This window comes from Melospiza georgiana, chromosome 4, assembly GCF_028018845.1.
Source record: "Melospiza georgiana isolate bMelGeo1 chromosome 4, bMelGeo1.pri, whole genome shotgun sequence".
NCBI classification, from domain to species: Eukaryota; Metazoa; Chordata; class Aves; order Passeriformes; family Passerellidae; genus Melospiza; species Melospiza georgiana.
Window position 1 is genome coordinate 66,007,225 of NC_080433.1, and position 15,792 is coordinate 66,023,016.

A 15,792-nucleotide genomic window follows, 5' to 3' on the forward strand; every position below is an offset into this window, starting at 1 on the left:
AAGAAAAGCCTAATGACATGTTCTTAGGGGTCAGTGTACCTTGGCTGTGAACTTCTGTGTTCTCTCTATGACTTTGTAAGGCAGAAGCATAGAATCACCAGGGTTTTGAAATGCAAAGTAAGATTTTTCCCTTTACATTTCAACTCCTTCAGATTCTGAGGATCTCAGCTGGTGGGTTTTATGGGTAACAAAGGCAGGATGGAGAAAGCAGCTGAGTACCAATGCTTTTAAATCCCAGCCTGAAAAGTTCTCACTCCACTGAAAAGCTGTAATAAATATAATCCACACCAACACTTGGGGAAGTTCATTCTTTCATCCAATCTAACCTTAAAAGAGAGTAAAATATTTGCCTGTAGATTCTTGGGTTCACCTCATACCACTTTTAATGGGTGATCAGTATTTTTTGCTCAAGTTGTTATCCTTTTTTACAAGAAGAAAAAGGAAATTTTTGGAATGGGAAGGAACAAGCAGCGTAACCAGAACTTCAAGAAAGTGTAAATGATCCAAAATTACACCTGCACCTCAATGCTCAGAGAGGATAAATAGCCAGATACACACACATGGCCACACAAACTCCAGTTTTCTTTGATGTCTCTATTACAAATGCTGACCAAGGGCTGTCTTGCTTACATTTATGAAATAAATATGTGAAATCAGAGCCCAAGGCAGATGTATTACTGACTAGTGATTTGCTGTTGTGTTCACTGAAGCTACAAGGCACAAAATAACAGGAAAGGAATAAAATCCAGGTTGTAATACAAGCATGAACAGCACCTTCATGCTGGTAGGAGTGTACTTTTCTGCACTTATTTTATTAAGATATATCTGCAAGTGCCAGATTAGTCACTGATTTCACAGAAAACTTGTGAGCACTGGCTGACTCCACACCTTTATCCAGCAAAGAGCCCTTTACAGAAGTGACATCTCCAACATCTCCATTGCTCTACAGCCACATCTCCAGTTTCCACATCAGTCTTCTCTCTCACCATTTGTCAGCAAATTCACCACCTCCCCTCTCCCAGTCCTGCTTTTACCCACACTGTGAAGCAGAATAGAGAGAAACCCACCGAACCAAAAAGAGCCCTGCTCACAAACCAATCAAATTCTGTTCCCCAGTTCAGGCCAGGGTGTTTACAAATTTGCTTTCTCTAAGACATTAGTCTCTTGCTTACAGTCTTTGCTCTTTTGCCACGGTGAAGAAGTAACATCCTTGTATTTGGAGGAAAACTGAGAGCAGGAACCTCTTAGGTGCCATTGCTGCAAAGACACATGGAGAAGGTTGGATTCTGCACAGGCTGGTTTGCTTTATGGCTCCCCATCCCTCCCACATTGTCAAGCCATGCAGCAGCTTTCTGTTTGTGTCTGCAATGTGCTGGGGGTGAGCAGGCTCGGGGCTCTCCCAGGCAGCAGCAGAGGATGATGCAGTGTGGCCAAGCCCAGGACAATGTCTGTGGCCAGCAGCCTCTGGACCAGCCCCTCCTGTGCTGCTGGAGCCCCTGCTGGCTGCCCTGCTCTGGGATCTCCAGTGCAGGGCCATGGCACACAGTGCAGACACAATCTGCTGTTCCTCAGGCTTGTGCAGCAGGCACTGCTCTGTCTGGCTGCCTGCTGATGGTGTCTGCTCCAGCAGAGCTTCTCCTCCTCTCCTCTGTCCCAGATACACAGCTCTCACAAACCCTGCTAACATCATTCCTTGGCACAAGGACCCTCATCAGCAGAGTGCACGGGCTCAGACTGACACACTTTTCAAGTGTTTATTTCATCAAGGGCTGTAGTCACGTGCTGTATTCTACAGCAATGAAGATGGTCAGTTCATCTGTCACCTTGAATCCTCCTTCATCCCACTGCCCATATTCTGCTCTTCCTCAGTCCTTTCTCACCATCTTTAGCTACACCTTTTTGTAGTATCTTATTTTCTCCAGGTTCTTCCCACAAAAAGCTGACGTGCAGGTTGCTTTCTCTGCACTGTGCAGAGCAAACATATCTCACATCAGACCTTACTGCAACCAGCAAAGACTCTGGAGAGACCCAAGCCTTAAGGTTCCTCCACAAGACCCAGCTCACTTTGAGAAAGACATGCCCAGGCTGCAATCACATTTCAGGATGGAGAGAAAAAGTGAGTGATCACTATACTTGCATATCTTGCAGTCTGTGACAATGGGCTGATTTTTCTAGATATGATTATATAATAATTAATATAATATTATACTAATATTGCTTAGATTATATATGTATTGCATATTATATTGATGGCAGGTTATGTATTGGGCTATGGAAATTAACTGGTTCTTCCTTTTTTTTCCCTGCCGTAGCTTTGAAAAAAACCCAAACAGTGTATGCTGTTCAGAATATGGTCCCATTGAGAACATTTCCAAATATTACCTCCATTTTGGTGAGACAGAATTTTCAGGATAATTTCTTCTATGCTATTTTGAACACACATCAGTTTATGTAAATACTCACTAACTATTATTGAAAATTTTATTTGAGGAATACTGAGTTACAAATACTATATATAAAAAAAAAGATCAGTCATCAGTCACCAGGTTCATAATGCTATGTTTTATTGACTAATTTTTTTTTACATTAAAAGCAAAGTGAGATAAATATCTGAGGGCTAAGGATGCTAAATTAAGTCAGTGTGTTCTGACCATTCTAGTAAAACTTAATGTTGAGTTCCTTAGTAAGTGGAGCAGAAATCCGCAGAACCAGTTTCTGTGGAAAAAAGAGACACAAAATAATGAATTATGTTAGTGTAAAAAAACCCCAAAACAGTTGAAAACGGAGGATAAGAAGTGACACTTGAGTTTACACCTTCAGGATTTCTTTAATATATCTGGTAGGTGAGACTAACTTGTTGGCAGTATGCATCTTCCTACTGCTGTATCCAATTCAACATCTCTCTCAGAAATTCAGGAATGGTTTAAAATTAATCAATTACATGAATTAAGTATTAAATGGTAAATACAATATCTGTCCTGCTGTCTCCCTGTTCAGTATTAAATTTAATGTATTTTGGGCTAGTCACATAATTTCCATTTTTAGTACTTCACCAGTTTTATCTTTAGATTTCAGAATTAATAATCTCTTAAAATGCTCAATATCCATTCACATCTCTTTGCCAGCCCACAAATTCGTGTTAACATTAACAGTCTGTGCTTACTTAAATCACTCATTCAAAGCATCTAATATTTCATTCTTTCATCAGAAACAGTTCCCTACCACTGCTTAGTGAGTTGGAATTCCACTTCTTGAATAACTTGCCTTTTCTTCAAATAGAGGGGAAAATCCAGACAAAAGTACTGCAAACCCATCCAAACAGCAACCTGAAAATTGCCAGGCAGCCAGAGAGGATACTCCAGACAGCAAAACTGCATGGACATGGGGAGCTATGGATGTTGGGAGCCTCTGCACTTCCCAGCAGAGGATGCAAGTGTGATAAAAAGAACCTTCCCTATGCCCCCTGTCAGCACAAGCCTGGCCAACAGCTGTACCCTTCCAACATCCCTGCTGCACTCACTGCACAATTCCTAAAGGCATGAGATTCCAGAGGAAAAAACAGATAACAGACTCCTAAGAATAGGAAGATTCTGTGATATTGCAAATGTCAGATTAGGGTAGCGCTGCATGAATCAGAGAGAAAGAAGTGGCTTATTACTAAGCAACCTGTTTCTATTTATATACAAATAAATATGGCTCAATAAGCACTTCAGCACTGCTATTAGGTAAATTTGCTTTCTGTAAGCCAAAACCAATATGGTAGAAGTTACTGTCTACTGCAGCCCTTTAAACAGTGGGGTCTCTGCTTGTAAAACGATTATACAAAAATGTAATCTCACTAAGCCTGTAAGAAAGTGGCAAATTTGCCCTTTGCGTTTTATTTTTTTTAATTACATAAATAAGTATTCAAGATCTAAACCCAAGCTGCTGCTAGTGCTCTTTTATTTTTTTTTTAGAGGGTCAAATGTGAGAGGGATATAGATAGTAACATTGTAACATCTGTACAGGCATGGTGAGAGAGGTTTGACTAAATCTCTCAGAATTCCTCTCAGAGAGGAATATATTTATCTGGTGTAGAAAATTTAAAATTTAACTTTTTTTTTTTAGCTTTGGATCCCTACAGCATCAGCTTGGTGGGTTTTTTCCTACAGCATTTGAAGTAGATCTTAAGTCATCAAGATGATATTTTGCTCTTAAATTTTAAATTATATTTTTGAGACAAGCTTATTAGTCTTTTAAAATCATATTTGTACATGAGGCTGTTAGTCTGCAGTTATCTTCTGGATATCTGTGATTGGTACCTTCAAGCATGTCTCAATGGAGTGTTTTCTTTACCCTGCCACATTTATGTTGCTTTCAGCTTGCTTAGAGGCTGTTAAACAATTTCTTCCCTTGAGGCAATAGTGATTATGTTTATTTATGACATTGTCTCTGAAAGTGAGATTTTTACAATTCTCCAAGGCAGAAGTTTATTCTCAGCAATTTTCTTCCTTTACAGATTCCTTCAATAAAATAAATGGTAGTACCAGGTATGTAAAATGGGGATCACTCTTTGGTTACAAAGGAAGCTTAAGCCCTAAGCCAAGTGGATAAGGTAACACAAGGTGTGACATCCACTACTTGTTGCCTCAGTTATCTTTCACTGCATGATGATTTAGTGGCATTTTGCAGAGTTAACAGCAGGAGTTCCCTGGATGCAACCAGTGCTGAGATGTGAGTATGCATCTCATACAGAATGTGAATGACCACTTCAGCTGGGTGGCTGGTGACAGATATGGGACAAGTGGCCAGAGGAAAGGAAGCAAAAGGGTTTGCTCCTTTTGTCTATACTGCTGTGCAAAAGAAAATTGGGATCACAGAGGCTGCCTGGGGTTTGTTAGGGGTGCTCAGTCCATCCCCTCTGCAATGTCCCCACGTTGGTGCCAGAGGAGCACTGCACAAGCAAGTCATGCATTTTGTTCTGGAACACTGAGGCTTGGCACTTTAGGATGCTGAAATTTTACCTCTTTGGAAGATAGGGAGATGCTCCTTAGAGCCAGCAACACTGGAATAATTTTTGGACACCAAGTAATCGTGAAAAAAAATCCACAACACTTCTTTTCAGCAGCAGATAAAGAACTTTGACAAGTTTTCTCATTTTATCAGAATGATAAGAATGCCCATAAAACTGCTAACTGTGCTCTCAGCTCATGGATCTGTATCTTCTTTCCAGTATTTCAGTAATCTAAAAATTTGTGTAAGTGCCAGACATTGAGTAAAAGAGAATGCAGATACATAAGCAAAGATTAAAGTTTCCTAAAAGAGTTCTTGCTTTTGCTTTTCTTCTTTCCCCCTCCTAAATGTCAGACTGTTGTATCAAGAATGGGTGTCTGGTTATACTTCAAAATGTAAGGGGGTGTGGATGAGAAACAGTTCCTGTCCCTCACTGACTTCACTCTCTTCACTGTTCTTCACCCTCCTTTCCCTAAGTTTTTTCTTGACTTCAGATCAGGTCTTACCCCACTCATCTCATAAGTCACAGCATCTCCACGGATGGATTTTCCATTCAGAGACACAGCCTGAGGTCTCAACTTCAGGCCAAGGATGGTGATTTTGTTGTACTTCAGAGTGTCAGCTCCACGGTAGCCATCTTTGACTATTTCTGTCTTCAGTTGTCCCTGGAAAAATCCACAGAGAAAACTTAGGACCATGACAGCTCTCTAGAGGTGACTTTCTGCACACTTAGGTTTCATGCTTGTCACTGAACATACACAATGTCTTCCAATGTAAATATTGAAGTCATAAGGGAAAAAACAACAGACACATTAATTTGTACATAAGAAAGGTTTCATTATATACTAAGAAAGTAAATCACATCTACAGCATTAATTGGATTACAAATAGAAAAGCATGTCCAAGAAGACATATTTTTCTACTTTTAATAAATGTAAATTTTGTTCTTGTACCCATTACAGAGTACAGTGGCATATGCAAAGTCAAAATCCAGACACAGAGATTCAATTAGTGACCTTAAGACAGATTTAATTAACATCCCAAACCAGCTGCTTTAAAACACTGGTATCTTCCACAAACAGCAGCTGCTACATGTTTTGCCCCTATTTTATGTACCACATCTCCTACTAGAAATCCCTGTTATGTATGTCCCAGCTTTAGGGAGACTAAAGGAACATTGTATGTCCACAGAACTTTGTTTGCTGTACTTTTTATTTACTGTACATCCCATATTTAAGGGTGTACAAAGGGGACATACAAAGTCATTAAGCTAATTCATTTGGATCACCAGTGACAGTAATTTCCCATACATGCAATGAAGAGGAATCATTGTATTTGTTATGTGATCAAAGTTGTTGAGGAAATAAAGATGAATTACACTGCCTAGGAAATGATGGATGGCTATGCAATCATGACTTTTTAAAAATATGCCAAGGAGAAACCCATGATGGAACCTTTTGCATAAATTAGCTTATGTTATTTCAGTAGTGCATTGTAGGAGGGGAGCAGGAGCTAGATCACAGTACATGTAACTTAGGGCTGTGCTCAGACTGCTTATTTCAGGCATCCACACTAAAAATAAGTGCTAAGCCCCAGCACACTGATTTAAACTGCCTAGATAAGGAATGTTGGCTATTACTTGGCAAATGGGGAGAGGCTTTTTTTTGCTCTGCAAAAGCCTCCAGAGCATTTTTTAGGGTATCTATCACATGTGCTGCCTTACTCCCTCTGGCAGAGCTCCAGCACAGAGGGAGGCTCAGTTTAGAGAGAGCACCTCCCTATGGTGTTTTATTCTGTCTCAGGTGTGGCTAAGCAGGACATCCAGCTCAGGTGGCCACACAGACCCAGAAGCACAGGGTAATGCTGAACTCAGCTCTCAAGCTCAGAGGCCCAAGGCAGGACTCTTCAGCAGAGACCATTTCCCCGGACCAAGGTCTGGAACTGGAGGCCTTGGGGAAACAATCACAGAATATTCTGACTTGGAAAGGACTCATAAGGATCATGGAGTCCAGCTCCCTGCCCTGCACAGGGCAACAGGATGGTCTGGATGGATGTGACCTGCTCCTCCCCAGGCATCTGACAGCTAAAGCAATTGCCCAGGAAGGTCCTGACTTCTTCCTTGAGGCAGTTATGGATATCACTCAAAACCCCATAAATGCAAAGCAACATGAAGCCCTTGATCTGATGCCAGGAGCCAGGGTTTCTGTACTCTGAGCAAAAAGGGTCATGAGTTTTCTTCTTACCATGTAGCTCTGATCCTATCAACTTCACCTTTTCTTCCCCCTACATTTTCACCTTGAATATTGGACCAATTTTAGGAGAAACTTCCCTTCAGGCTATCCAGTCACTTAGTGCCCAATGCATCCTTTCAAAAGCTTCCACTTTATTGGACAACCCTTCCATCACCACCCCTTTAGTACAGCAGGCACCCACCTGGTACAGGCTGAGCATACCTGCCTTGTCTGCCACCCCTGGGGATCAGGACCTCCCTGCTCATCCCTAAGCACAGTGGATCTTATACAGGTGGATCAAGTATTCTTCTAGCCTGGCGGGCTTCATGTAAGGGGACACTTTGACTTAGGTCACTTAGTCACTATGAATATTGGAGGGGATATGCCAAGGGAGTTAAAATGCCAGCTGCAGTGAGACAGCACCACAGAGCAGGAGCTTGAATCATTCTCCATGAATTAAGTGCCTGCCCTAGTCCTGAATTCTTCTTTACACTTTTAAGTTGTTTAAATGAAAATATAAATTAAATGGTCTAATCCTGTTGCTGTTACTTTTGCAACACCCCATCCTGGGCTCAGAGTAAATGCTGTGATGTCAAATCTTACCAGCAAATCTCTCAGGGAATGAAACATGAGAGTTCTCCTAAAACTAAGTGTGATTAAATTATTCTGCCACATTTTTTAAGAATATAGAAATGTGCAACAAATACTAAGACTTTCATACATTTCTCATACTTGAAATTGCTATTTGAGATTGACTGTTTTCTTTATAAACACAAAATAAAGACTCAACATTAAAGATTACTGGAATGCAGATAGGGAATTCAGTCATGGATTTACAGGCAGAAGTCAAATATGAGCAATGATAAATGGAAGTGCCAGAGAAGCAACAATCTAATTTGCACAGTTCAAAATTTAATATAAAACTGGATATTGTTTTTCTGTAGCCTTACTGCAATAAATTACTATACACAGACTACACAAAACCAAAGTGATTTTTCTTCCTTTTTGCTGTTGAAATACCCTTTTCTTCCAAAAGAGAACGAATTTTTTTTCTTGGTAAATCAAGAACAAAATAAGTTAAAATTAAATTTGAAGTCTACCCATGTGGTGTTAGTTCCAGGAAAATAGCTCATGAACATACCAGGCTACATAATAAAACCCATTGGCTTACCCTGCATTGCTCTTGCTCCTGAAAGATCTTCTAAGAGCAATATCACAATAGGGGTTTACATGATTTTATTGTTTTGACTATTTTCTGTAGATTACTTTGGGACTTTTAGGAATATGTGGCATGAAAATCACATAATCATTTAGATTGGAAAATACCTTTAAAGTTATCAAGTTCAACTATTAACCCAGCACTGCCAAGTCCACCAGTAAACCATGTCAAATGGGCCACATGTACACATCTTTTAAATAACTCCAGGGATGGTGACTTCACCACTTCTCCAAGAAGCCTGTTCCAGGGCTTGATAACCCTTTCAGTGAAGATATGTTTCCTAATATCGAATCTAATCCTCTCCTGGTGTAACCTGAGGCCTCTGGTCCTATCACTTATTCCTTGGAAGAAGTGACTGACCCCCATCTGGCTCTCCCTCCTTTCACACAGTTATGGATAGCAACAAGGTCTTTCCTGAGCCTCCTTTACTCCAGGCCAAACACCCCCAGCTCCCTCAGCTGCTCCCCATGTGACTTGTGCTCCAGGCCCTGCACCAGCTCCACTGCCCTTCTCTGAACACAGGATCTGAGGTGTGGCCCCACCAGTGACAAGCACAGAGGTGCAGTCATTGCCCCAGTCCTGTATATTTCTGATACAAGCCAGGGTGCCCTTGGCCTTCCTGGCCACTTGGGCACACACGGGCTCGTGTTCTGAAGGCTGGGGACTAAACCATGCCATAGTCTATATACAATATCCTATTTATTACCAAATGCCAGACTGGCAGATGAAATAAGATCTCTAGAGACAGGTTATGGAAGTAGGTTTTTTTTACAATAACTCCCACAACTTACTATCCTATACTTAATGAGCTTATGGTAGACATATTTCACAGTATTTTACTCGATTTGAGCCTTGACTCTTGGGCTTTTCTACAGGTCTTTCTCAGGACATATCTGCAAAGAACTGAGCACTGTGTGAAAGGCATCAGTGCACTGATACTGAGCTAATCTGCTCCTGTGCTGCACAGAGCATCTGATCAGCACAGTGGGTTGCCAGAAGCATGCTGGATCTCTCCACAGGACACCCACCATGGGAGCAGTGTCTGTGCTGTCACACAAGGAAATGTAAGCTAAAGAACTGAGACTACATAATTCTCTGCACCACAAAACAAAAACATCAAGTGATCAAAGTTAAAAGGTTGCTGGAATATCCTGAAGAGAGGAATCCAGCTTTCTCCCACCTGTCAGACTGAAAGTCACTAGGTGGAACACAACAGAAAGGTCCCTTGACCCCAGAAACTGCAACTAAGGGGAAAAAAAAGTTGAAAATGTGGGTTTTTTTCAGATTCATATTGCAGCAGGGACATTAATGACATGTGTCACTGTGATACCCAATGAAGCAGACATAAAACTGCAGGATCATAGCTGGACTATTTTGTAGCTAGCTGTAAATGAAAGCATTAGCTAGCTTACCTGGTTTATAGACTGAGCTAGAAGATAAAGATCAGCACTTTACAATGGCTACACTAAAATACAGCTACCTATATATAAGTAGGTATCTTGTATGTTGCCACTTACTTTGCTGAATGTGTATTTAGCCAAGAAGTAGTTCTCATTTTCAATAGTATCTGTAAAAACACAAAGCAAGGAGGATTTATATCAAAACAGGCAGCAAAATCCATAAGCAGTTCACATTACTGTAGCAAGCAGCTAAGGTCAGGCTAAGATGATTTGTGGGCTATTTAATCTCTTTTTCTAGTCTTAGGTTGATCTCAGGAGAACACAATGTGAGAGATTGCCCTCTCTAGCAGATCAACTGCTCCCAGTGCCCCACATTTCTCATATCAAAGCACTGACTTCAACTGTAATCAGCTTTTCACCTTCACAGAATCACAGAGTAAGATGACTTAGAAAGGACCATCAAGGATGATCAAGTCCAACTCCCAGCCCTGCACAGCACCATTCCCAAGAGTCACACCATTTGCCTGAAAGCATAGCCCAGACACTTCTAGAACTCTGTCAGGCTGGTGCTGTGAGCACTGCCCTGGGGAGCCTGTTCCAGTGCCCAACGACCCTCTGGGTGAAGAAACTTTTTCTGATATCCAACATCAACCTCCCCCAACACAACTTCAGGCCACTCCCTCAGGTCCTGTCACTGATCACCACAGAGAAAAGATCAGCATCTGTCTGTCTTCTTCCCCTCGTGAGGGAGTTGTAACTGCAGTGAGGTCTCCCCTCAGTCTCCTCCATGCTGAACAGACCGAGTGACCTCAGCCACTGCTCACATGGCTCCCCCTCAAGGTCTTTCACCATCTTTGTTGCCCTCCTTTAGATGCTCTCTAATAGTCCTTTTATTGAGGTGCCTAAAGCTGCCCCCAGCACTCAAAATGAGGCTGCCCCAGTGCAGAGCAGAGCAGGACAATCCCCTCTTGCCCAGCTGGTGCTGCTGTGCCTGATGCCCCCAGCACACAGGTGGCACTCCTGACTACCAGGGCACTGCTGGCTAAGGTTCAACTTTCTACCTCTCATTCTGGGGTCAGTTCTCCAGCTATTTCTAGCAGGAGGTAGTGCCATTATGCTGCTGAAAGGTGGCCTGAGGAGAGCCCTGTATGCAGGTACTGCTTCCCAGCAGGAGACCAGGCTTACCAATGGAATCACCATCATCCCAGAAGAGAGATCCAGAAGCTTCTCCTTGTTCATCCAGGGCAATAAGGAGTCCAAATGGGTTCAGGCGGCTGTTGACAAACACGTTGAGAAGTGTCAGTTCAAACCTGTGGGCACTGGCCCTTCCAAGCAACTTAAACTTCTGAACACAAACTCCCAAAAAAGGTCACGGCAGAAGAATGACAACAGCTTTCACCAAAAGGACTCTAAAAGTGATGGCAAAATCTTTGCCTTGCCTTGTCCTACTGACGTCTAGATTTCTCATGTTTTGAGTGCTTATGTAGAAAGCTCCCCCTCCTTTTGTGATCTCAATGTACAATAACTGGATGATCTGGGAGTCATAGTAAGTACTGTCTTACTGGGAGTAATAGTAAGGACTGCCTTACTATGGCTGCACAGTGCTGGCCTCTCTTTCCTACTCAGACTAGCTTCTGAACATGCTTCAGATTTGAAACCAGTATATTATCCATTTGCATGCGGAAATATTTTTCCTGAAGAAAGATTTGAGCTTTTCCACCTTGCTTACAGCATTTGATAAATTCACCCAAGAAGAATTTTGTTTTTCCCCTTGCATACATTTACTCTGAATGACTGACAGCAGGTCAGTGTGGCAGTAAGAGGTGCAAAAGCTGTTCTGAGCATATCCACAGAGCCAGGAGTAGGCGTCAGCTGTGCTAACAGTGACGTGGGTCATCTCTGAGGTGATTTCTCCTAATGAAATGGAGTGAATACTGGTATAAAAATACTGTACTTATCACTTGGGATGGCAGCTGGGAGCTGCAGATAGTCTCTCTTCTGTACTTTCATCTGATTGCTTTTTTGACTGTCTGTGGGTCTGACCCCCACCGTGGCTGCTGGTGACAAACACAGGTGACGTTACCTCTCAGTAGTGGTGGTGGCTGGTGCCTGCTGTGGCAGAATGTTCCCTCCACGGATGTACAGAGGGATCTTGTTCAGTGGGGCAGACACAGTAACATGGCTCTTCTTCCAGGAACTTGGCACTTTAAGACCCTACCACAAAAATTAATGCAGTTAAAAAAATGCCAATCCTGGCAGTATACATACTGAAAAAGAGAGCAAGGGGTAAATTTTCATTTCAGTTACATCAGTGAAGAAAACAAACTAAAATATAGATTTCAGGAGTGTTATTCTAGTTTCCTTTTTAACATGAAAGAGGATCTAGCCTCTGCAGTTATCCATATGCCTGAGATAGAAGCATTATGACTGCAAGACAGCAAATGGTCTTTAAAAATGGTATCATTATTCCATATGCTGTTAAAAAACCCCACTGATCAAGACACTGAGCAAAAAGAAAAAAAAACTTTTGCTTCCTCTTTTTATACATACGGAGCCTATCACAATTCAGTTTAAGGTAAGTGATTCATAGTCATTTGGGGATGTAAACTGTAGATTTTCTTCTCTTCTAAGAACAATTCTTCCCCTTTCAAGAAGTAATTACAGCATTCAGAGAGTGAAATTTATGTGTGTGTAGACAACCAGCATTAAGTTCTTCTGCATCATCCTTTTCTGGTTTAATGCCTCAAAACCTCAAAAAAAGATTTATGTACAGAGAAAATAACAGGAAGGCTTTGCTCTTGCCCTCTGTAAATGATAATGATGATTTATGATAATTATATTATATATAAACCATATAATTATGATTTATTATTTTTATCCAACTTTGGTTTGGATAAGCACCATGTGCATGACAAGTAAGTGTCAAATACTGGGAGGCACATAGGCAGGGCAAGGGACAAAGGCCACTGTCCCTGTGCCCAGCCCAGCAAAGGTGTTCAGAGGGAACCATGAGGAGAGCTGAATTAAATGCTGGACTTTGCAGCATAATAGTCTCATGAAAAGAGAAAAAGGAAAGGATTGGATGAACATCCATCTGAGGACACCAGCCAAATGCTGAAAATGACCAAACTTATTTTAAAAAAAGTCTGCATTTCCTCTGAGAGCAGTTCGGCCCTGCCTGCTCCTCTGCCAGGGACACTCAGGAGACTTAACAACAGCCTGATGATCCTGGGCTCATTTCTGAAAGCTCCTGGCATCAGCTCAACTGCTCCCATTGAAGCCAAGCTGGGCTTAGGCTGCAGACTGCAGCAGAGCACTTCTGGAAATGCAGTCCTGGGGATGGTGTTGGAAAAGTCAAGGCCCTGAAGAGAAGGGACTGGCATGTCCCACAGAGCAGATTGTTCTGCAGCTCTTCCAAATATGCCTTCTGTCAAAAGTGATGCATGTGCAAAAGTACATGCACAGGAGGGTTTGTGGCATGCTCTCAGGAGTGTGGCTTAGGTTTCTGCCTCTGTCTGTGTGTGTGGAAGTGTATCAGAAAGAGAATCAAAAGTGGAGGGCAAAGAAAGAAATCCTGGCATCTTCATGCATGTCTAGGCTGCTCTTGAAAATTCTGTTTGCTGTGTCTTAGAGCTTTACATGGCAAAAATAGAAAACAAAATGTAACTGAAAGCTGTGTCATTTGTTCTCCCAGCTAGCCTGATACAGACTTTTTTTTTTCTAGTTTTCTTTATCTACAGATGCTGAGGTAAAAATACTGCTGAAGATTGCTAAAAGCTATTTTGCTGGAATTGTAACATTTTCAATTATCAGGAAAAAAGTAAGAAAATGAATCTTAAAAATACATACGGTATAGTAGTCAAACCACTGTGCATCAGGGAAGTATACATCCACAGTTCTTGCTCCCTGTAAGTGTTATAAAGAGATTAGTCTTTTTCTTTTTGTATTTCTGATATTACATTAGCTTTATTATATTTGTGCGTGGAGAGATGTATGCTGAATATTCTAATAACATCAAATTTTGGATATTATGGCTGAGTTATTGTCATAGCAGTGGACTAGTGCTGGCTAATCTATAATACTAAACAGACAAGCCCATCCTATTTGGGGAGTTTTATTGCCATAGCCTGGGATGAGTCAACATTACATTATTATTTTATTGTAGTACATAGCTCTATGTCTTGCAAATGTAACTGGCCTAGGTGCACTCCTCCAACATCTGAGCAGCCCTAGCAATGGCTATGGCAGCCTCTCCAAGACAGGGCTTCACCTCTGAAGTGGGAGGACATCACTGCTCAGGGCCCCTCGCACCATTCCCATCCCAGAAACAGGCAGAGAATGAGCTCTAGCATACAGAGGATGCAGATCCTTCTCTTCTTGCAAACAACTTAAAGTTGCAGATAAGTAATAATAAATAATAAATGTTTTGCTAATTGCACAATTACTGTACTCCATTTTGCAGCATGTGTTGTGTCAGATCGCTGCAGGGATGTAATCATGCTAAAGGCACTTTGTATTAATAACTCCAGGAACAGTTGGGATCAAAACATACTTCCATTTTCGTTACAAGTTGCTTATTCTCACAAACAGATTAATTTTTACTATCAGTGTAGATGTCTGTCCCTTTGCAGAATTATGGATTAGCCCCAACGACTACCCCAGGAATCTTGTGGAGCAAGAAAAGTAAAGGTGGAAGAAAAGAGTTAAGGCAAAGTTACCATTTGACATTTTAGGGATTTTAGATGTATTAAAAACCCTATAAAGGCAAGATGCTCCCCTCTCCATTTCTTCTCAGTACTATGACAACCCTGGATATTCTGGTCTACAGAAAAGTGTGTAACCATCATGTGAGTCATGATGATTTCAGGGCCAGCTTGGATAGGGCTTTCAGCAACCTGGCCTAGTGGGAAGTGTCCCTGCCCATGGCAGGGGGAATTGGAACTTTAGATGATCTTTCAGGTCCCTTCCAACCCAAACTATTCTATGACTCCATGAACCTCACCTTCATGACTCCCTAAATAACAAACCAGTGTGCAAGGCAGTTCTCCATTCTAATTCTTTTTTGACGTCTCACTGGCTCTCATCCTTGGACTCGAGGAGTGAAGGTCAAGTCGTCCCCGACTCATCTTCTCTACACAAGCAGATGCCAAGCTGCAGTTTGACACAGTCACTGCTGGCCTGCACTGCCACAGTGAGTTACTGCTCACCTCTGCCCCTGCCCTGCCAACTGGCACAGCCCTGGCTGCCAGCTATCACACTGCAAGACCCTGCAATGTGCTGCCTTCCAAGCTCTGCTTCCCTCATCACGCCACAGGCAGCCTTCATTTTGTGATGTAGTTCTTCAAAAAACATCAGGAACTCCTTATCTAAACCCCCTAACATTTCATTCATCTTTATAATGTCCCCTTTTATTCAATTCTTTGCAGGAAGCCTCCCCTGGTTTGTCCCTTAGTCTTCACGGGAAGGGATTTTTCCCCCTCCTTTATCATCCTGCTGGTCTGAGACCCTGTGAAATCTTCTTTCTATTCTTCAGCTATTAGAAACCTGTGGGAGTCTGAAGATAAAGGACTAATGAATGAAGTGCCTCAGTGGGGTCAGAATGGTTTTAGAATTTAATTTATACTAAACTCACAGAGACAAAAGGGTTGGTTAAAAAACAAGGTAACAGTGTCCTGTTTAAATGTTGGATCATCAGCAACATCTAGAAATACATCAGCTATTCTGGCAGCATGCTGATTGCAAACAGCACTGGGATACATCCCATGCAAATACTTAGATCTACTCAGACATACCTCTCTTGTGCTGCCAGCAGTCAGTGGTGGGCAAGGAGAGAAACACACCCTTGCTCCAGCCAAGCAGGGAGAGCCATGTGCCCAGCACAGCAGAGGAAAATGCTGCTTTTTAAAACCTGCCCTGTTAGCAGCTTACATTATCATTATCGTTTCCATAA

The 15,792-nt window shown here is 41.9% G+C and overlaps 1 protein-coding gene across 1 annotated transcript in view; it reads right to left on the reverse strand.

Annotated features, from left to right (window-relative positions):
* Positions 1 to 2,547: 2,547 nt before the first annotated feature.
* LOC131083022 (sucrase-isomaltase, intestinal-like) overlaps positions 2,548 to 15,792 on the reverse strand; it is a 60,220-nt gene continuing 46,975 nt past the window's right edge. Inside the window, exons 18-23 of the mRNA XM_058023301.1 lie at positions 13,692 to 13,748; positions 11,926 to 12,056; positions 11,028 to 11,116; positions 9,960 to 10,009; positions 5,499 to 5,657; positions 2,548 to 2,715 (exon numbers count right to left, since the gene is read on the reverse strand). Of these exons, the coding sequence (XP_057879284.1) occupies positions 2,656 to 2,715; positions 5,499 to 5,657; positions 9,960 to 10,009; positions 11,028 to 11,116; positions 11,926 to 12,056; positions 13,692 to 13,748 (546 nt within the window). The 3' untranslated portion in view covers positions 2,548 to 2,655. The remainder of the gene's footprint in view (positions 2,716 to 5,498; positions 5,658 to 9,959; positions 10,010 to 11,027; positions 11,117 to 11,925; positions 12,057 to 13,691; positions 13,749 to 15,792) is intronic.